This window comes from Pundamilia nyererei, unplaced genomic scaffold (assembly GCF_000239375.1).
Source record: "Pundamilia nyererei isolate P.nyererei 1_Seehausen unplaced genomic scaffold, PunNye1.0 scaffold00014, whole genome shotgun sequence".
NCBI classification, from domain to species: Eukaryota; Metazoa; Chordata; class Actinopteri; order Cichliformes; family Cichlidae; genus Pundamilia; species Pundamilia nyererei.
This window is the reverse complement of record NW_005187415.1, coordinates 2,689,403-2,711,410: the sequence shown is the minus strand read 5'-3', so window position 1 is coordinate 2,711,410 and position 22,008 is coordinate 2,689,403. Positions and strand designations below refer to the sequence as shown.

The 22,008-nt window shown below is 41.5% G+C and overlaps 3 protein-coding genes across 6 annotated transcripts in view; 1 reads left to right on the top strand and 2 right to left on the bottom strand.

The window, feature by feature from the left end:
• Window positions 1-267: 267 nt before the first annotated feature.
• On the bottom strand, window positions 268-11,394 carry dhx57 (DEAH (Asp-Glu-Ala-Asp/His) box polypeptide 57). The gene is made up of 25 exons (XM_005725165.1): window positions 11,333-11,394; window positions 10,690-10,723; window positions 10,433-10,585; window positions 10,062-10,340; window positions 9,774-9,980; window positions 8,751-9,643; window positions 8,477-8,658; window positions 8,235-8,356; window positions 6,942-7,137; window positions 6,707-6,831; window positions 6,454-6,587; window positions 6,311-6,365; window positions 6,004-6,215; window positions 5,799-5,915; window positions 5,344-5,440; window positions 5,025-5,198; window positions 3,324-3,524; window positions 2,939-3,215; window positions 2,605-2,700; window positions 2,430-2,513; window positions 2,073-2,210; window positions 1,913-1,987; window positions 1,692-1,826; window positions 1,402-1,602; window positions 268-1,182 (listed from the first exon to the last, which is right to left on the bottom strand). Exons 3-25 carry the CDS (start codon window positions 10,579-10,581, stop codon window positions 1,039-1,041), a joined length of 4,293 nt encoding a protein of 1,430 aa, XP_005725222.1. The 5' UTR covers window positions 10,582-10,585; window positions 10,690-10,723; window positions 11,333-11,394; the 3' UTR covers window positions 268-1,038.
• Window positions 11,395-11,787: 393 nt separating this feature from the next.
• On the top strand, window positions 11,788-14,033 carry morn2 (MORN repeat containing 2). 2 transcript variants are annotated; one of them, XM_005725168.2, is made up of 6 exons: window positions 11,788-11,854; window positions 11,954-11,986; window positions 12,061-12,111; window positions 12,285-12,319; window positions 12,474-12,610; window positions 13,863-14,033. In XM_005725168.2, the coding sequence occupies exons 1-6, from the start codon at window positions 11,848-11,850 to the stop codon at window positions 13,963-13,965; spliced, it is 366 nt and encodes a 121-aa protein (XP_005725225.1). In that variant the 5' UTR covers window positions 11,788-11,847; the 3' UTR covers window positions 13,966-14,033. The 2 variants fall into 2 exon arrangements, with proteins under 2 accessions (XP_005725225.1, XP_013764240.1); XM_013908786.1 differs by having other exon boundaries at window positions 12,285-12,391.
• A 3,333-nt stretch (window positions 14,034-17,366) lies between these two features.
• The window catches only part of strip2 (striatin interacting protein 2), a 28,110-nt gene continuing 23,468 nt past the window's right edge, over window positions 17,367-22,008 (bottom strand). For all 3 annotated transcript variants that reach the window (XM_013908784.1, XM_013908785.1, XM_005725163.1), the window contains 5 exons: window positions 21,256-21,356; window positions 20,980-21,046; window positions 20,777-20,881; window positions 20,385-20,589; window positions 17,367-18,949 (listed from right to left, as the gene is read on the bottom strand). In XM_013908784.1, coding sequence (XP_013764238.1) covers window positions 18,699-18,949; window positions 20,385-20,589; window positions 20,777-20,881; window positions 20,980-21,046; window positions 21,256-21,356 — 729 coding nt within the window. In that variant the 3' untranslated portion in view covers window positions 17,367-18,698. The remainder of the gene's footprint in view (window positions 18,950-20,384; window positions 20,590-20,776; window positions 20,882-20,979; window positions 21,047-21,255; window positions 21,357-22,008) is intronic.

The following is a 22,008-nucleotide window of genomic DNA, read 5'->3' as shown; positions in this document are numbered from 1 at the left end:
AGTGCCTAAAATGATAATAAAATACAATCATTTCATACCAGCTCTCGCCTTGGCACTTTAAATGGCACTCGAATGGCTTCAGCGGTGACAGTGATACCCCATCTGTTTACATCCTGTTGTCGTAGAAACAGACCGGACTTGCTCATGTATGAAGGGGTTGGCCTTCCACCAGAGCTTAAATTCTTTTGCTGTATCTGAGACACAGCTGGGCATCAAACAGCACACACCGCTTACATTAAGTAAGGAAGAAAAACGGCGAACAACAGGTTATCATCGCAATAATTTAATGGTAGTGCAGCGTTCAGTGGAATTCATGTTAAGACAGTAGCTTTCCAGTTTCTTTGGCAGCTCTCACCAAATCATCCTGGTGTAAAAAGCCCTTGCATTCACATTGTGAAATTGTACTTTAACATTTAAATACATTCAGTAAATGTACACCAACTGTATACCATGCAGAAGCTCTTGGATCTTTTAGTCATGCATTACAAATAAACTCATAGTACAAAATCCAATATGGACCCAAGAAACTTCTCAGTTGTGAGCAAGACACAACCCAAAATAAAAAAACCACTGTATACAAACTCTGTGACATCACTTAACAACCAATCATGTGCCAATTTATGTGCACATACCATGCAGCGGTAGTATGACATCAAAAACTGAACGAAGCATTAGCTGCTTTAGTCCAGCAGGAATAAGAGTGGAATCTTAATAATCACCTGCATAGAGACATTTTTTTCTTTAAAGGCAGAATTTGCTTTAAAAACCTTGAGTGCAACAGCAACTCAGTGGAAAACAACACTTTTAAGAGTAAGGTGGCAACACTGTGGTGTACTGAAACTGAGCTCATGTCAAATATTTGCCCAGCTAATCTTCCTCTGACTATCCACCATCAATGCAGTAATATTGACTTTTTAAAGAATTTTTAATAAAGACTTTGTGGGAGTGATGCAGGAGCACAAAAACATTATCACTGGGGCTCCATGCATCTGAGCCCTTTAAATAAAGAAATAATAAAGGAAGCTTTGAGTAGCAGAGCTACTCTGTAGAGATGAGGTGGACGATCATTTGTATGATGCTGGAGCCACGGGGGCAGCTGCACAGGTCCATGCTCGGGTTTTTGATTTTATCCTCCAGAAGCAGGTCCAGCTCCCAGCGCAGTTCCTTCAAAAGCTCGGCCACCTGGATATAGTCACACAAGCACATGTAGTAACATGTATGTTAACTTATATGTTGTAGTTGTTCAGTTGTCGTGCTTGCACTCTCCATAAAACTTGTTAAACCTTTAAAGCATATAAACTCTACACAGCTTGTACGCCCGTTGCAATACTAAGCTCTGAGCCAGCTATAACTTTTTGATCATGTGATCAAAAACCCCCAAAAAATATCAGATTCTCTGACCTCGTGTGAAGCAGCAGCAAATCGGATCCACCCATCATCCAGGGAGATGACAAACTCCCTTCTGTGCAGCTCCACGTTGACCTGTCCGCATCCAAACAGCACCAGCGGGTAAACAGACACCATGCTGCAGTCCCTGATGAAAACGCGACTCGTTTTCACCTTCTCATGGTAAACCAGGTACGGGCTGTTGTAGTGGCGAACCTGGTGCATAAAGAACAGAAAGGTGAGGCTTATTTCTCCTACAAGTTGTTTAGTTTGGAGCGTATCTTTTTTTCCCCCCCTAACCTCACCGTGTAGTTGACGGATGATGGATGCACGTGGACGTAACCGTCGTTCTTGGTCACAAAGCGGAGCTCGTTGGCTTTGGGTTGCATCTTCATCACTCCCGTGCCCGTCTTCTTATAAGTCCCTTGAGGAGCTCGTACCTGCAGGACATCAAGTGTGAATGTTTCATACTTCTGTTTGGCTTTCTGTTCTTTACTTGTATGACAAAGAGGGGGACTATGCCCACCTGGACCACGTTAGGATAGAGGGCAGCACACAGCATGGCGGACATCAGCCGGATGTTACTGGAATTTAGGTTTGCCTGAGATGCAAAATATTAGAATTTTTGAATTATTTTCTCCAAGATGAACCCTTGAATCACTGATTCAGTGATTTGTATGTGTCACCTCAGGGCCAGTAGCTTCCATGACCCCGTCTGTACCCTTGTAAGACATTTGCTCAATAATCCTGGCCTTCAGTCCCTCCTTGATGAAGCCAATGTCAGACAACAGCTCAGCAAACTGCCTCTTCAGACTGGCGATCTCCTGCCAAAGGTCACAATTCACCATTTCAAATATTATTCATATAAAACGCACTGCTCGGGCCATTTGAAATTAAATCTGAATACATTGGAAGAACTTCATAAGCTTTAGCACTGCTTTAGATTTATATTCAAACAGAGAAGATCAGAATTATACTGTAGAGCAAGGGAGTTTATTGATTCTGGACAAGTGATTAAGTGCTTCTGGACACCACTGCCTCACCTGTAAACCCCGCCATGACAGGAAGTTCTCCCTGCAGTAGAGGAAGCTGGCACGGTGGCCATTCCTTGCTGCGGAGCACCATCCCTGCATAAAAAAAAAGAAAGTTTTTATATTATCTGTATGTATTTCAACATCTTTGAATTATCTTATCACAATAAGCGAATGCAGTAGGGACCTTGTATGCCTGCAACAAAGCTAGATGGTCACTTTTAGCCACTGCAAACTCCACTTTCTTTTTATTTGCTTCCTCTCGCTTATCCCATGGAGACACCTGGAAGCAGACCAGATTTTCATTTCCATAGAATTAGACACTTGCATTACAAATATACATAATAAACAAATAAATGTCATTATGTAACCTCCTATCTGTTAAAAACCAACAGAAAAGATGAAGCAGCTCATTACTGCGCTGTGTACTATACTTGTAATTGTTAATGAGCCTAAAATCAGGGGCATGCTGCAGATGAACTGCACATAGCGTCTCTCAACAGAAACTAGCGCCTTCTTACAAATGGGGATTTGAAGGCCAGACTTGCAGCAATGGTGAGTGCTGGGTCAAGGCAGCGGAAGATGGCGCCGAACAGCATGAGCTTTCCGATGCGCACGTCGACAGGCAGGCAGGCCAGGTGGTAGCCCAGCGGGGTCAGCTTCTCATCTGTGGTCAGAGCTCCCAGGTCCTGAAGGCGCTGCTTGGCAGCGTCCAAGCTTCCCACTGACGGGGGCTCGATGAGCCGAGAGAAGACTGACTCCAGCGGCTGCTCCGCGAACACATCCAGGATCTTGATTCTGTTACAGAAAGGTCAGTGTTGTGAACAACCGTTTTGGAATTTCTCCAAATCAAATTCCATTTGCATTTTATAGTCAGAGTTATGTGGGAAAAACAGACGGCTCTACCGGAGACAGAGCTGCTCTAGTGGCACTCTCTGGATCTCAGGCAGCTGCTGCTCAGCCAGCTGGTGTTTAAAGCAGTGGCTGGTGAAGAGGTGGAAGCAGACCCCCGAGGCCACACGACCTGCTCGACCCCTTCTCTGCAGCGCGTTAGCTTGAGAAATCCACGTGTCCTCCAGGCTCTCCATGCTTTTAGATGAATCGTACCTGAAAGAAAAAAAAATATATATATCAAGGGAGACTTAGAGATTTGTGGATTTGAGCATATATCAGTGCATCTTCATGTATCACAAAACCATTTTAATATGATTGCATGGGCCTTTTAAAAAAACAAGAAGTATAATTCACACAGTGTTGGGAGTAACGGAATACATGTACCGCCGTTGTCTAAGGAGCTTGGAAAGAAAAGCGTCTGGACTTCTTTGAGTTGCTTGAAGACGTTTCACCTCTCATCCGAGAAGCTTCTTCAGTTCTAAGGGTCAAGGGTGGAGAGTCCCAGATTTAAAACCCAGTGGGAGTTTCCCCCCAAAGAGGGACAAGGGACCCCCGATGATCTTCTACCTAATCACATGAGCTTTTCTTTCCAAGCTCCTTAGACTACGATGACCTGGATGACTGAGAACCGTCACAGACATGTACCGCCGTTACGTATTTAAAATACAAAATATGAGTAACTGTATTGCGTTACAGTTACCGTTTAAAAAGGTGGTATTGAGAATACAGTTACTTTGTTGAAATAAATGGATTACACGGTGGTTTTTTCCTGTTTCATATGTTAGGCTATGCCCTCTCTATTTTTGGTAATTCCACACCGGTGGAAATGCAAACAAAACACGCATTAAGATGACGTGAAGAAATATTTTTTTAAATTCTCTAACATGAATGCAATAGGCAGAGTGTTACAGGCATAGCCCTAAAGAAAGTAGCCTCATGGGCAGTGTAGTCTGTGCTGCAGGGAAAATGGACTGCCATACCCGTTATGTGTCTGTGAGCGAGAGGGACGGAGAAAAAGGAGAGTGGAAAAGTACGAGTTATCACCGAGCCGAAAGCTGGAAGCATGTAAATATAATAATAACCACTGCAGCCAAAAGGAGTGCCTGACGAGCCCAGCTGTAAGTTAACTATTAAGACTCGACTGAACACTGTTCTGTTTTCCTCCGAAACAATAAGTTCCTTTGGAGCAGCCTTTCAACGCCTCTCTCTGTCTCTCGCTAGCAAAGTTGACCCAGACAACAAAGTAAAGATGGTTTTCGGCTACGAGCCCGACATGAACCTGATGTATTTGCCAGAGGTCCCTTTACTACGGTTCAGAGCCTCGGACCTGTTTTATATACGCGCGGAATAGTTTACTATACGGGATCGCTGCAAAAACTGCAGCCTGACCTAATGTCCACCTACTGTTACTCATTTTATATTAAGATTTAAAAATCTGGTCCGTATTGGTATGGCGAGTAACCTTCAGTAATAGTAATAAATCACATTCATGTAGTTGTAAAAAAGCATAATAATATATTAAGTAATCCAAAGTATTCAGAAGACGTTACTCTCATTGAGTAACATAACGGAATACGTTACAAAATACATTTTGGGGCATGTATTCTGTAATCTGTAGTGGAATACATTTTAAAAGTAACATTCCCAACACTGAATTCACAACCCGAAACTGTCAAAAATGAGAATTTAGGGCTAGCCATAATAGAAGGTTACCTTTTCTCCTTCATTTTTCCGGAGTCGATGACATAAACCACGTCGTCGATGGTTACTGAGGTCTCAGCAATGTTGGTGGAGATGATGATCTTTGTGACACCATCTGGAGGCCGGCTAAAAACTGCTTGCTGCTCCTCATTGGACAATGTTGAGTGAAGGGGGTACACCACGCACCTGATGGGCATGACCAAAAGTTACAGTTAATGTGTTTCAGTCAAAAGTTTTCACACAAACAAACAAAAAAAACTGGTTCAGCTTTTAGCTTCATTTTATACACATACAATTGCAAACCAAGTGTTGCCATAAAACACACACAGACCTGGACGCGCCCCTGTTGTTGAACATTCTATTGGACTGAAGCTGCTCATAGAGCATCTTGATCTCAGCGAGGCCTGGCAAAAACACCAGCACTGCACCTGCAGACACAAAGCAACATAACCAGTGTTCAGCTTCACAGCTGTCCCCAATCCAGATCAGTACATCAGAGACTTACTGGCCACCTGTATATGGCAATGTTAACTGGACTGGCTCTTAGATAGAACAGAAAAGCGTTATATGAACACTCAAAGCGCTTTACACAACTTGTTCATTCAAACAAGTACTTTTTCTAAGCATATCTAACATTCACACATGCATTCATCGGAGAGCAACATAGAGTTAGTCTTGCCCAAGGATATTCGGCATGCAGACTGGAGCAGGACCGCCAACCTTCCAGTTGGCATGTGACCTGCTCTACCACCTGAGATTGCTTTGCTGTCAGTGTTGTTTTCTTACCAGGTGGGTAGTTGTGCTTTCCTTCTACTATCCACTCCAGCAGGCTTTCCACCAGGTCCATATTGATCTTGTCCAGGTCCATTGTGGCGATGGTTTTGAGCACAGACTTCTTAGTATCTGCATCAGCAACGCAAAATTTTAGATGTATGCCCTGATTGGCACTGGCAGCTTATCTGATTAAAACCTAAATATATTTTCATTTCACCTTTGTATCTGATGGTGAGATCCTGCAGGCTGAGCTGTTGGTCTGGGACCGAGTCTTTGACAAAGTCTTTATTACAGAAAGACATGAAGTTCCAGACATCTTCACTCAAATCATCTACCATGCAACTCAGGTCCCCTCTGCTTCGGGCACCCGTGGTTGACTGATTCTGTTTTCCTGAGCGCATGTAAGGGCTACCATCCTCAATGACATAGCTGGAAAAAAACAGCACAATACACAAACCGTTGTGTTACTACGCAAATTGTAAAGACAGTCTACGGTTTACTTAAATGTTTTAAAATGTATTTACCGAGTATTAGCAATGGCATCTTCAAGAAAAAACTGGTCAACAGGAAAGGTGCGCCCTGGAGCAACACACATTATTAGAATGAAGAGGGGAATGCATAGAATGAGGTGTAAGAATAGAATTAGTCAGTTCTGCTAATAGATTACCTGGTATGTGGATAGTAGGACAGTTATAGAAATAGTCAGAAAAGAGGTTTGCATTAAGAGTGGCACTCATGAGGATAATCTTCAAGTCAGGCCTTTGCACCATCAAGTCTTTGAGCACCAGAAGCAGAAAGTCACTGAAAATAACAAATTAAGAGACAAGAAACAAAGAAGCAGCTTAAAAAATTTTTTTCCAGGTTCATTTTTCCACATGTTACAATACAAGTGCCATTAAGCTGAAGTATTTCTGTCTCACCTCTCCTCTGTTCGCTCGTGCACCTCATCCACGATGACATGCGTGACTCCTCTGAGGTCTGCCTCACCCTCCAGTCTCCTCAGCAACACCCCTGTGGTGCAGTATAGCAGCCTGGTGACTGAAGTCTGATAAAAGGAGCAGTCAGTGTTGGAAGAGTATATAGTATTACCGTAATATAAAAAAAACAGACAACCAGAATGCTGTATTGTAGATGTTTTTATATCTGTATCTGTACCCTGACACTCTCCAGGCGGATCTGGTAGCCCACAGAGTTCCCCAGACACTCTGCGCGCTCCTGTGCCACTCTCTGAGCCACTGACATGGCAGAAATGCGGCGAGGCTGCGTGCAGATGATGTTGGCCACCTGCTCCGCGGGGCCACTCAAAGAGGCATCTAGAATGAACTGAGGAACCTGAGTGGTCTTACCACACCTGCAGAAAAGTCACATTAATTCAAAAAAAGCACATGAAACACAGTCATGTTTAGGAACAGGCAATAATCACAGGCATGTTTAGCATCTTTTTTGTGAAGGTGAATTTTTATACTTCTTTCAAACTCGAGTCCTCTTTTATATTAAGCTTACACTGGACTTTGGTATAGGCCATCTGTTCAGCCACAGCAGGTTTCTGTCTAAGTTTATATATGATTTTTATATTATATGATGATCAAATTGAACCATTTATCCTTAACCATTTTCATACAAAACCCAGACTACAAAAGAATGAGAGTTTAGAACAATGTGAAACCTGAGCTTTTGGTTCATTGAGATTACCTATGTACATACACTGATCTCTCCAAAAGTTGATTCTGTTCATCTGGACGTAGCGTTTTGTGGGAGAAACGTTTCGTCACTCATCCAAGTGACTTCTTCAGTCTCAGCTGACTGCAGGTTTTCCCAAATCTTATAAACAGTAAATTTGCATAATAACTGAAACCAGCCCACTGAAGGAACAATGGGCTGGGAGGTCAGTTCCTTAATCATAATTATGCAAATTCTCGTGACCATTTCTCATGACCAAATTCTCAACAACCACTGACCAAAACCCACTGATCAATGGCCATGAGTACCATTCACAGAGAGTTGGGGAATGGCTGCAATCACAGCATTGTAAGATGGCGAAAGATGTACCCTTAGGCCCCCTCCTCGATTCAGAGATGGTTTTTCCCTTTTCACGTAAATGGCCTCCTTGACTCCGCGCTCAAACCAGCGTTCCTCTCTGTCCTAAGGGTACATCTTTCGAGACGATACACTGATCTCATTATTTAAAACTTCAAATAATTATAACAATATAACAGCAGATATGACAAAAAGTAAGGAAAGCCATAGTAGATCTCATTTATAAACTTTCAATTTTAATATATCTGATGTAAATGTTTTTAATTCCATACAAGCTAAAACCCTTCATATATCCATACATCACATTTGACTTGCTATTGGTTGGGGAAAAAAGGCTGAAAGGGTGGATCAGTATCATTAAAATATATATTTTCTTTAATTTATAAGTCACGGTAAAACTCTGGGACCTACCCAGTCATGCCACTGATCACCAGCACCTGACACTGGTCCAGTGCATCTAGGATGTGCTCTTTCTCTTGCCAAGCTGGAAGATTCTTCCTCTGTTCAAGCATAGAACTGTAGCGTCTGGAGGACTGGTTTGACAGAGGAACCAAAGGAAATCGGAAACAGATTACAAAGGATGCATCATACTGAGAAGGATTTGGAGGAAGAAAAAAAAAAAAAAACCACTTTTTTTTTTTCCTAAGACCCACCTGTTTCCTACTGAACTCTTTGCACAGCTTGCTGTTTTCTAGCAGCAGATTGCCCATCGTATTGTGCTTTTTCACCATGTTCCTCTTTAGCTTGACGTAACTGTCGTTCTTAACTGGAACTGCGTGGTCCCTCTCATCCTCGTCTTTCTCATCCAGCTCTTCTGCATCCACTGTCCGTTTTACTAAAAAGTGAGCAGAATTAAATACAGCTCTCTATTGTATAAAGAAATGACAGAAAATATATAGCAAAAATGTACATTTCTATCCGACTTACTATCTGTGGTCCTTGGGTTGCTAGATGCAGCAGCACTCCCGCTGTTTGCATGGTTACTACTGCTGGTGATGGCATTCATGCTCTCCTCAGAAGCTTTGCTCCTTACAGTTTTACTCTTTGCTACGGCAAGAAAGGGTGGAGGAACAGCAATCACAGGAGGTGGGGTGCTGTATTTGTGATGCCGTATGGACAATAGTTCTTTCATGGTATTTTCATCCTCACACAAGGTTATCAGGGTGTAAACAACAGGCTGGTTGCTCTCTGCTGCAGACAATGCCTCTCCAAATAATCTCTCAGTCACATGAAGCCTCCCCGCAGCGCAGAGAGACTCATCATTGGTACTGAAGGCAACTATTGGTGCTTGAAAAGGGTAACGGTTCCCTTTGGGGAAACGAACTTCCAGCTCATACTCAGGAGGAGAATAGCTGCTGACACCAGGCTGGCCTGGGCCTTTCAGGTCCGAGGAACCAGCCTCAGACATGTCTTTTTTGGGAAATTCATGTTTGAACCGACATTTGTTTCCATAGCGGCAGCCTTGACCTTTCATGTAGAATTTGCAGATGTCACCGATGTTTGGAGCTCCTCCACCTACCACTCCTCCTTTCTTAACAGGAGATCGTGAGAGGAACGACAGGTCCAGGGTTACTGTCCATACAGCATTGGCAATGCGCTCACTGAAGCGATCGCCATAAATAGCAGCTAGAGCCAAGGCCTCCTCCTGCTTTTGGTTTACACACTCATCCAAAGGCACCTCATCAAGTCCATCAGGGGAAACTGCTTTCTGACCATAGCGCTCAGTGAAAATCTGTTGGAGGAGCTGTTCCAAAGTTGCCCCAAACTCTCCTCCACCAGCTTCCAGCGCCTGTTTGCTGCGCTCCCTGTCAAAACCATATCTACACAGAGGAAATTATGAGAAAGCAATGGGTTAGAAGCTAATTATATTTACACACAAAAGCACCGATTCAGAACATCTGATTTAGCTCATAGGTAAGGTTCTGGAAATAAAACAAAATTTGAAATCACCTGCAGAGCTTTCCTATGGCAAATAAGGAGATAACAGGTTCAGGGCTGGGCTGTTCATCCTCATATTCTAGGTCAAATGTTGGGCTCTCTGCTTTCTGCACAGGCTCATCATTTGTGGCCCAAAACTGGCCTTCCTCACGGTAATCCAATTCATCAAATTCCTCTTCTTCCTCCTCATCTATCCCGGAATAATCTGAACCAGAATCACTAAGGAACAAACAGAGGGTTGCATGAGTTTATTTCCTAGCTTTCTAATTGTTCTTTTCAAACAAGTGCGTATGTACTTACTCATACAGTTCATCAGAGTCCTGTGTCTGTAAAATCCTCAGCAACTCCTTGAGTTGTTCCTGGTTCGCATTAGTCATGAAGATCTTCTGCAACGGCATACTGCTCACCTCTGGTCTGATGCATTCACTGACCTTTGAGTGCATCCTGGTACTCGTCAAGGACCTTGGCAGAGCCTTGCTACTACTTTTCCCATTTCGGTCTCGATCTCTAGCTTTCTTTCCTCCTCGACCACCATCCCTGCCACCAGCATGGGCGCCACCACCTCGTCCTTTATTTGATCTGCAGACAGAATGAGACACGAGGCAAAATGATAGGAAATCAACTGAAGCCGAGCACACAAACCTAAATATTTCTTCAATATAAATTAACACCTGCTGAAATAAGAGGGTCCAAAATCAAGGTTGAAATCATCCCCGTCATCCCAGAGCCTGGTTCCTCCTTTCCGATTTCCTCCTCCTCTTTGTTTATTAAATCTTCCACCTCCTCTGTTGGGCTTCCCACCTCTTCTCCTTGCGTTCATTTCTCTACCAAAGGACACACGAACAGTTTCATTACATAAACACCAGTACAAATACAAAATTGACTATTAAAAAAGAAAAAAAAATCACTGCTGTCAGAATATACTTACACTCAATCAGTGTCCAATCATAGCAGAAAACAATCTGCGAAAAGAGACATTAAAAAGCATGGTCTGAATAAATTTTTCCAACCCTGGGAGTATACCCCCCAAAAAAAAACCTAGATGAGGGAGAGAGAGCTACTGGTTGCGGACCCGGGAAGAGCAGGCAGCTACTACTGTCCACCCTCTGCAGAGCACAGTCACACATCGCTGTGGGCTGGCTGGCACTTCAATTCAAGTGCGAGCAATGAGATGGTGGCTGACACACAGCGCTGGTGGCTACAATTATGCAATCAAACTTAACGTGCAGACTAACAACCCAGTCAGGGCGATGACCGATTAACCCCACGGCTAGGTGGCTGGCTACAGGCAAAGTACAAAGGACCAGAACATATAAGGAATAATGTGGAAGTAAGGTGCTGCACGTTAATCATCTTCAAGTATAAGGAGTCGGCTAGCTAACGAGCTAACAGCTAGCAAGCACACTCATCACTTTTAATGTAACAGTAAGCTAACTGAAAAAAGCCCCCCGGCAAGGCAAGTCAGTGAATCTAAATGCTTTAAAAATGTCAAAAAGTATAGAGCCGTGTTATAATCGGTAAAGTGCGCAATAAACTGAAAAACGAAACTTTAATAACAATTGCGAACAAACCTGAACCAGCTGCTCTGACCACCGGTAGCCTGCATCTCTTCTATTGGCCCAAACTCTTGAGTTCAACGTTTCTTTTCCGGTTTACGTTCGCGCTTAGAAAAAAAAACACAATAAAAAGTTAGCAAACAGTATCTCTCGGTCACTCGACAAGGTTAAAGTCGAAGGTTTTAGCGGCGGAAAGCCTTTCTTCTTGTTATTTAAAAACGGTAGTTTAATAAAACGCATTTAGAGCGTCGCACAAGCCATTAAAGATATTAGTTTGCACCAATTCCGTAACTATGGTAACAAGGGCTAGCCTCTAGCTGCCTTTAAAACACAGGACCCCCGGCTTACTGGCAGCATTAGCTCTATTTAAGGGCAAGTAAAAGTGAACAGTTACAGTGCGGTTGTAACTTGTGTCATAGTCACAACTTTCTAATCAGCTGTCTGACTTTTCACATTGAAGAAGTTGGCCAGAACACAGCATTTGCTCTCGGCTCTGACAACCATCTGCCAGCTGGGGGAAGCTGTCACGGATGTCTGGTAGAGTGTGATTGTGAAGATATGAGTTCTAACACCTAGTCTGCGCACACTCACACACACACAAACCCTGTTCTGATTCGGTGTGATTTTCATTTTCAGATAAGAAAGGAAGCGATTCTTTGAACACTGATGGTAAATATCCTCTTCGCGCTTCCATAGTTTGCATATTCTTGTGACAGCGTGAATAAATGTGTATTTGTTTACAGGGGGTGGACCTCTAAAAGTCTCCTACATTTTTCCAAACGGAGACAGATATGGTAAGTTATAGCTGGCTGATGATCCAGCTTTACACGTGAAACATTTCCACGTGTAAAGATCTTGGGAAGAAGAGACCTAATTCTTGGTTAAAGCAATACACAATGCCTCAATGTGACTGCTCAGATGAAATTTACGTCTATGCTAATTATGTATGAACCTCTGTTCTCCACAGAGGGAGAGTGCAGCAGGTCTGCATATGGAGCACTGGTGAGGAGCGGTGCTGGTAAACACACCTCAGCAAGTGGCATCACATACACTGGAGAGTGGCATGAGGACAAAGTATGCAATTACTGCCTCAAACATCAGTTATTTTTACCATGTGGTTAAACAAACATAATCTCCCTCTCTGTCGCTCTCCCAGATGCATGGTAGAGGGACCGTGCAGTATCCCTCTGGAGCACAATATGAAGGAGAATTCAAAGACAACATGTACAACGGCACAGGAACATACACCTTCCCAGATGGCTCTATGTGTAAAGGTCACTTTCATAATAACAGGTAAAAAAAAATGCCTTTTTAAAAATATTTTCTGAAAAAAAAAATCAGATAAATATTAAAGACAACTATTATATGAGAGTTTTTATTTTAAAAGACACAAACATGTCATTTGGGAGTTTGCACAGGAGATGCAGTTGACCAAACAAGAAATCCCAGACAAACCTAGTACAGTTCTTAAAGCACCTGACGATCAGATGAGATTTAAAGTTACATTGCTTAGTGTGGGGACGATTCAAATGCAGGATGTGGGAACAAACAAAAAATCCTAAATTTAAACTGGATTCTTCTAATCTTATGATTATACAGTCCAACCTGGGAACCAAAATATAGCCAACGCAAAGATATGACAATGACAAGGTTGAAAAACAGGTCAGTATATATGCACAAGTGATCGACTGAGGATGAGAAACAGGTGGGGAACCAAGCACAGGTGAAAGTAATCAAGCAAAGACAACCACAACCAGAGAAGCAGGCGCGAATGAAAGAGTGAAACCTGACACATTAGGAAACCAACTATCAAAGTAAAGCAGGAAATAGCTAAAGGACAAATTATAAACACTGAAATAATAAGACTTAACACTAAAACATGATAATAAGTAGAAGGTGCTACTACATAGACAAAACAGTGGGGAAGTCAGGGAAACACTAGGAAGACTTGAATAACAGCAAAATCAAAGCAGGAACCAAAAGAGGAATTTAAATGATCTCAGCTGGTGATATAAAAAAAAAGCATAAATCAACCTGCTCTAAATCAATTTTACACTGCAGCTTCTTGAACACAGAGTAGAACATTGATTAGTTACATCTTTATTTGCATATTTTCACATTCTTTATATTCTGTTCATGTGACAATTTCTGTGATTGGAGTGGTTTCTGCTCAATTAATCTTTTTTAGTCTTAAAAATAGTCAAGCATGAGGCAGAAAGTACCCGTTTGTTTCCCAGCTGGAGTTCTTAGGTTTGGTCAAGCCAGCTAACACAAAGGAAACCTGGCTATGTTAAACTTCCTTCATAGGTCAAACCCCAGGACCCCGACATAATAAATTGAAAGAATATATGGTAACAACAACTGTTTGGATGAACTGTATCCAGACCAGACTCAAATTTATGATCTTTCCTTATTTTTATCTATTGTACGCGTTTAGCTACAATATTGTGTAACCCAGTAGTTGTTGTTTCTTCGGTTCTTTGGCTTTGTTTGGTTCAAGCAGATGAAATTGAAGATTTTAGCTGTTTTTACTGGTGTGTTCCAGGTTGGAGGGAGATGGGGCTTTCATTAGCGCACAGGGACTGTTCTGGACGGGGGAGTTCCACGGCAAAGCAGCGCTTGGACTCAAATTGGAACACAATCTTTAGGCAAAACAAATACCACACTTTGGCACATATATCTATAACATTAAAATGTAACTGCATCAGACAACAAACTTCTTCTGTATTTTGTTTTTCATACAAGATCTTGTGCACATTTTCTTTCACTTCATATATTAGTGGGTGACAGTCGCTGGCATAAGTGAGTCAAGTATCTACAATACTGTGTCTTGACTCTTTGTGAGAGTGAAGGACAAGTGCAGGGTAATTTTATTATCACTGCACCACCATCCAATCCCAGAGGGGCTCATGTCCCCATCCATAACAGCTGTACCCAAACTGCTGGAACATTGGCCTGGGGAAGAGTGAGTATGTGGTCATTTTGACCTTCAGTGTGTGTACACACAGCTTTGTGTGTGAACTGGCTTTCTGCCCCACATAACCCCTCCGACAACTCGGCCAGCAAATTAAAATGAGTCGACAAACAAACACAAGTGTTCAACACTGTTTAATAAGCAACTCTGCAACTCTGATATTGTAATCTGTCACTCTATCGTATAATGCCTCTATGGATGTGTAATTGCACATACCCCTGAACATCTTCAGTGTCGAGTATTTACTGGATCTAGAATATGCAGATATGGAAGTGTGAGTAACAAAAAACACATATATACGGTAATAACGTCCATACAATACTAAACACTTCTGGTGAAATATTACCCCAGATACAATAAACGGCAATTTTCACTGATTGTACAGTTTTCAGGTAGAAAAAAACAACATTTTTTTTGCATTCCAAGTCTTCAGTATGGACTTGAATGCAGATAGCAGAAACAAGAGAGTAAAAACAGGAAATGGCACTCAAATTTGGCACAAGATACAAAAAGAAATAAACATTACATCTGAACTTTAAGTGCGACCAACACTCACAATGAGCTACTGTGTTTTCGTGACGATGCACAGCTTATGCAGTAAATGTTTAGAGGTTCAGGTGTATCAGAATGTATATTCCTCTTTACAGGTAGTGAGCCAGAGAATGGCAAGGAAGCTTTTAAAACTGTTGTCATATATATATATATATCATCTCCATAAACCTGAGAATCTATAAAGTATACAATATTATTGTTAAAGATATCGCCTTCCTGAAGAAGAAAACAAAAAGAGAATCCTGTGTGGTGCACAACACTGTACGAGTGACTGTACGAGAAACAAAAAAAAAACTTTTCTTACTGGACTGGAAAGACATTAACACGTGAACACAGAACAGAACCATGGTCATGCACATTTCAACAAGACTGAGTATCAAAATTATTTCTATACAGAGATAATATGTAACAGTTTGTAACCCCTCAAAGCAAGTAGATAACAATCTGAAACAATCAACAATTGTACAAAACAAAAGTACATGCTTTTTGTCCTTTGTGCTTGTTTGTGTGCTTAAGTAAAGACATATCCAGGAATCAAGGTGCTCAGCTCTGAAGCATCATTTAGGCAGGAAGTTGCACTAAACTGGAAAAGCAGCACCATTATTGTGACAACTGCCACCACCAGTGTGGTTCGCGTGTTGTGCTGTTGTTGAGTGGAAGTGGGGCGTCAGTTAACAGAATGGCCACTGTTCCGATCATGGGTTCGAATAACTCCAGATGGTTCGATAGAAAAGCTCAGGGAAGCAAGCAGACACCGTCCAGCCAAGACAACAAATTCGTTTGCACTCTAGAGGTCTTTTTGCTTTAAAATAAACAAATTACAACTTTTGGAAACACTTCATAAAACATTTTTTGTTTGGTTTTTAATGTTTTGCTTCTTTGTGGCGTGCCAAGACAAAACAGACACACTATCGACCTTTAAGTCTGTGGAGGACAAAGAGTGCCAAACTAAACAATCAATAAAAAAATGCTCCATTATTTGGATGAAAAACCTTTTAAATTGCCTTAACTTGTGTGTAAATTTCTCTATTCACAACAGCCAAGAAAAGACACGATCAAGACAGACTTGTGGACTTTCCAATATGTCCATAATATTGAATAATAATGTTTGCAAATATCTGTGAGAACTATGTCTAAAAATGTTTTTTATTGAATAGGTTTCTGGTGCATTGAGAGAAACTATTTTGTGTGTTTGTTTATGTATTAATATTTGTTTGATTATTTCTCTGTTTGCATTGTTACCACAATAATCCAAAGACATCCTGAAGCTGTAAAGTCATAGAAAATAAACAAAGAAAAATAGACTTTAACGTCAAAGCTTTGACATTTAGGAAACAAAGTTTGTTTGTTTTTTAAAGACAATTTTGGACTTGTTTTTCAAATACTGCACATATTTATTTATTTCCAATTAAATTTAAATCCTTAATCAATTTGTTAAACATGTACTAAAAATAGCAGGCTCCAGCCCCCCGTGACCCTGACAGGGAAAAGCAGAAGAGAATGGATGGAATTTACTAAAAATATTTGTTTTAAATCGTGAATGTATTTCAGTGTTATTTCCGCCTTAGTGTCTACGATTTCAAGCAGCTTTCTGACTGTTCAAGTTGAGCCTGGCATTAACTAACCAAAAGACATGATGATGATCTTATGATGAACTTGAAATTACAGCTGCTCAATTTGCATAACATAATAAGATATTTATTGAGAAATGAAAAGGTTGTAGTTGAAACATAATAAATGGATAAATAAACAAATGAACAACAAGAAATAAATGGATAAATTGGCAAATATGAGAATAAATGCACGAGTAAATAAATGCTATGCCTATATTTTTGGTATATTTTAAAGAATATTAATTAACTGAGTCACTCATTTTTTTTAATTTAGTTCTAATCTTGGCAGTTTTGCTTCCATATAGGTAAAAAAAAAACCTTCCCCATTCTACAGTCAATAACAAATTCAAACAAGTGATACACAGGTCATATTATGGCTCAGTCACACTTGAGTGAAACTACAACTATAACCTCATTGCGACTGGGAGAAATGAATAATTGCCCAGGAGCTGCACTGAATTTTTCACATTCGCCAACCAATTGCAAGCATTTGTGGTGACGCACTGGGGAGATCGAGAGTGCAACGCCCCTACGTCTGTGCAACCAGTCCCAATTGTAACTGCCGAGGTCGCCTGCCGGGAGAAAACCTGTTTTTAAACAGTCGTTGTCCAATTCAAGACTGACTGCCAGACAAACAGAAAAAGGTTTGCAAATTATTGTCCGTTTAGAAATGCAGACAAATTACCAACATGTTGCAATCTGAGCCAGTTTGTTTTGTTTTCAACAGAGAACTCAAAACAACTGGCTTTCAATTGACTGCATTTTTTTAAATTCCTGTGTAATTTTCAGTAAAAATTGCTGTCCTGCAGCAATTACGTCACCATTTCTGAATTTGTATTTCAGATCTTTGAGGTTCTGGCTGGACTCTTAATCTAAGCAGTGATGTTCTGTGTCTGTAGATAGCAACAGATTTGCAGTTTTCACTGATTTATCTTAGCTGATTGCTTTATTATCACAAACACATTGCGTTTAATTTCCAACTCGACCATATTCAGTGACAGACTGATAGAAGACCAACTCCATCTTGTTGCTGGTTCGTCAATATCTTTGTTCTTGGCACACCACAGTGGCTTTGAAGACAGCGACTGACTGTGAGTGGTTGCAGGCTTGGTCTGCACCTTTTGAAGGAACCATTTCAAAAGCAAGTTCATTGCACACGGTTGCAATAATTGTGGTCACACTGCGACCTCCAACCAATGTTTTCCCCAGTGTGACTGTAGCGTTACAGCTTCATTCAAAGTGATATGAAAAACTGAAGTGTTTTGATAAAAAGTACATCCAATTAGCTTCTGTGACCTCTTCATCTCTCACGACATGTATCGAAACAAACCCTGGAGGACATCAGTAATTATAGGTTTGACGTTGCTAAAAATGAAGCTAAGATATTTGGAATAGCAGGATTTCTGTATATAAGGTTAATTTTCTACTTAAAAATACAGATTTTTTTTTTTTTTAAGACAAAACATTTTGTTTTTTAAACTCACATCTCCCATTTTTTCAGATTTCCTTCTCCACACAAAGACTTTTACACATCCACAGAACAAACCCATACACTAATACGCTGGCATATTTCTCTTTAGTTTTTTTGGTGCCTTCGGAGCAAAGAGCTCCCATTTCTACATTTGGACTATCATAACCCTGTGGCTCCATTTCTCTTTTATACAAAATATATAATAGAAATGTTTAAACCCATCACCGACAATCCACAATCTCTATACCTACAGTAGGCTCTGTGTTAAATTTAAAAAAAGGTTCTTTCAAACAATCATTTATCACGTAATGTTTAGAACACACGTTGATACAAATAAAGAGGAAAACATCACTGAGGAATCAGAAGAGCACCGACGTGTTAAAAAAAAGGGACATGGTGTAGAAATTGATGTTTTTGTTGTCTAACATGGGGGCGGGGCAGTATAACTGGCCACAAAAAACAGTTTCCTGCTACAGCGATACCAGGTGTTTCTTATAACTGCTACCTCTGTTCTTGCCGGTCATGTGTGTTCATAGTAGTTATAGGCACATGTCAGTGTGTGGCACTCTTTAATTGGATCCATTTTACAACTCATCTTTGATCCTCTTGTCGTTTCTTCCATTGCTGCATGCAGCTGCCAGCTCCTTCTTCCCGCTGGCGCTGCTTGGTATGACCTCCTTAAACCACTCCCAAGAGGCTCAATGTGTGACCTTCGCAGTTACATCCACCCCACGCCCTCATGCCCCCCTCTCTTCCCTCCCTCCCCGTACGTTATGGATTCTGTAGTAGACCCTCCCACTGGATTGGCTGCGAGAAGACCTCTCTCTCCAGCCACATCTCGTAGCTGTAGTGGAAGTCCTCCGGCAGCTCTACGCGCTGGCCCAGCACGCTCTGCAGGCAGTTGTCCACGGGCGCGAAATCTCCGTTCCTGTTCCTTTCGTAGCGGCGGCTGTTGAACTTCTCGATGCTCTCCCGCAGGGCACACTCCTCTGCCTGGAAGTCCCACGGCCGTGCGTCGATATCTGCGATTTTTACACAATTTGAATTTGAATTTAAGTGCCTGCTTCTTCTTTCTATCTCCTACTCTTTCCCGCTCTCTCTGTCACGCTCACAGTGACAGCTTGCTTGCTCTCCCGTGAGGGATGGAGACCCTGAAAAGTCCCCCCACCCCACTGCCACCCCCATCCCTGTTGCCATAGCAACACAAACCAGACAGTTTGCCATTGGCTGCTGGACAACTGTACTACACACATATATGACAGTATAGGAATCATGCAACCAGCTGCACAAACACCCACATACATGCAGTAACTACCCTGAACGTTCCTGTTTTCACAGCCCCGGGTACACATGTTCATTATGCTGCAGTCTCCTCTCTGTTCATCAGCTCTGAGTGAGGAGCACTGCTGGGGCCAATTAGCTCTGTGACTGCTTCGTTTAGGAAGATCTAAAAGGCTAAACTGAATGTATTCTGAGCAATGCTGCAGGATGTTCCTAATTTAATCTGTGACTCCAGCCTATCAGACTACAATTTACTAAGCTCCACTCGACAGTTTTTGACTAACATAAGTACCCTGTGTCATCATCATAAAGCATACAATAAAACTGTCACAGCTGTTGCCATTAAAACGCTGTTAGAAAATTCTATTTTGCATTTTTAAAATCTGATTTTTAATTTGTATTATTTCTATTTTTACTACATTATCTTTTCTTTTAGCTAATGTACTTTGTCACTGTGAACTAAGAGTCAGACACTGGCTTATCATAAACATATTAATGCATACTGACATTTTTTTAAAGCACACTGCAGAAAATCTGAATTTGGAAGTGCTGTTATAACAGCGTTTGTCCAGCAGAGGGTGCTCTATGTGTTCAGCACTGCAAGCACAGGTAGCAGAGAGTCATCAAAGCTGAATGGTGCAGAACAAATGCCTTCTTCACTTAAGTTACAGTAACTTTATGGTTTAGATATACTGTATGTGTATTATACATAAAGAATATGCGTTGCTATATTTATTAAAGGATTTTTTTTGTATCTGTCCCCAAAATCACATATCAGTTGCTCCAAATTGGATAAAAATTGGTTAAAGAAAAATTCCTAGACATAAAGTGTTAAAAGGAGTAAAAATGAAATAAAACCCAGAGAGCACACGAGTCACAAAACATAAATTGGTCTTTAGTAAATCAAACTGAACTGTGCAAACAGATTATGGGCTGTTCCCCAGTACACAAGGATATATTCTCTTCCCATGAGACGTGTTTTTTGACCTTTCGTCCACACATAAACAATGTTTTAGGTCAGTGAAAACGGATCTTCTGTGCACAGTGTTATTTGTAGCTTCTGATTGGCCAGTATTTTCAGATTTCTGGGGGGTTTCGTGATATTTTTCAAAATGTAAGCAGAAAATCCCTGTTTCAACAAATCCCAGCATACTGCTTCTGCCAGCTGCTATTTACCGTTTCCATAGGCCCAGTCATCATTGAGCCTGTGCCGGACCTTCTGGTAGATAGCCGACATGGTCTTCATGTTGCTCTTCCTCCACTGGCGGCCCAGGTACTTGGTCTGAATCTTGAGCAGTTTGAGAACATAGAGTTGCATCATGGCCTGCTTCACCTTCAAAGCCCTCTTCAAGATGGGGGCAGACTTGAAAACAACCAGCATCTGAAAGAAAGATTAAATATAATGAAGCAAATTGAAGGCATCTTACAAACTAAATGTCCCTTTAACAGGATGCACACTCGTAAGGAGGCAGATATCACTTTGCATTCAATATAAAGATATTGAATTCAGGTGGGCGTTCCAACCTAAGGCTTCTTTATGAGACGCAGACTAATGCAGATTTACACACCATGGTCCTCGAGTGTTTCCACTTGGTCAGCTTATTCAGGATTCTCAGCAAATTAATGCAGGAAAACAGATTCCTCCAGCAGAACTGACTGCTGTCTCCGGCTTCCTGAAAACACAAGTGGAGACACCGAGATCATCATTACACAGCGAGCGCTACGTTCTTAGCTGACTATTACTCATTGAGGCTCAATCAGCGTGACTCACCAGGCTCTCAGCTGTAAGCTCAGGCATCTCATGGACCACACAATGGGGAAAGTCCAGCACACATATACTATAGTGTGAAAACACAGAAACAAACAACGAGAGCCAAAAACTGATAACTCTGCAGATCAACCTGTCACCTGTAACTTAATGTGAATCTGTATGAACCTCTTTTAGGTTATTACACCAAACAGATGCTTGTGCGACTGATCGTCGGAGGTTGAAAATGGTGACATAAATGGCGCTGTAAGTCGAAAGGATGAGAGAAAAGGATCCTACCTGTTTTTGGCACTGATGTAAGACATGATGTTCTGGTTAAAGAACTTGAGGATGAGTGGGATACAGTTGGCAAACACCAAGTGCTGGGAGACAATCTCAAACTGCAGGGAAAAAAAGAGGAGGCGGCAGTGAGGAACAGTCTGGAGAAGAGCCATGGCTGAAAATGCAACTGTTACATTTAGTGATATGTATTGGAAGAAAGGAAAGCCAATCAATCAGTCAATAATAGTAAAAATAATACAACACATTTCAGACTTTTCTTTGGGGGTGTGGGGAAAAAACAACCCAATATTACTGCTGAGTGTGGAAAAGATCAGGAGCCAAGTGGGGTCATTTCTCATGCTGAAGCTACAGTATTCATCTCAATGCCGAGTTTGTGTGGGTCTCAAACAATCCGCAACCGATTTGACTTCCCACTGGAGCCGCTTTCCCCTTCAAAATTGTGTCAGCATGTAATCTCCTTTAGTTGCAACAGAGGGCGCTATCATTCTAAGTTTACAGAACAGCTTCTCAACTATGTCGATATCCCTTACTAGCATCAAAAAAATTCATAATCACTGAAGCAACAAAAAACTGAGATACTAAGCACCAGAAATGAGGATGAATCATTTAAAAAAACAAAAAAACAAATGGGCTTTTTCAGTGAGTTTTACGTCCTCACTGAGATGAACTCCAATTGCGAATCTGTGTGGCTGAGTCAGGGGTTTGCGAGTTGTGAGTGAAGATAAGGCTACAAACGTGTGAGGGGGGGGG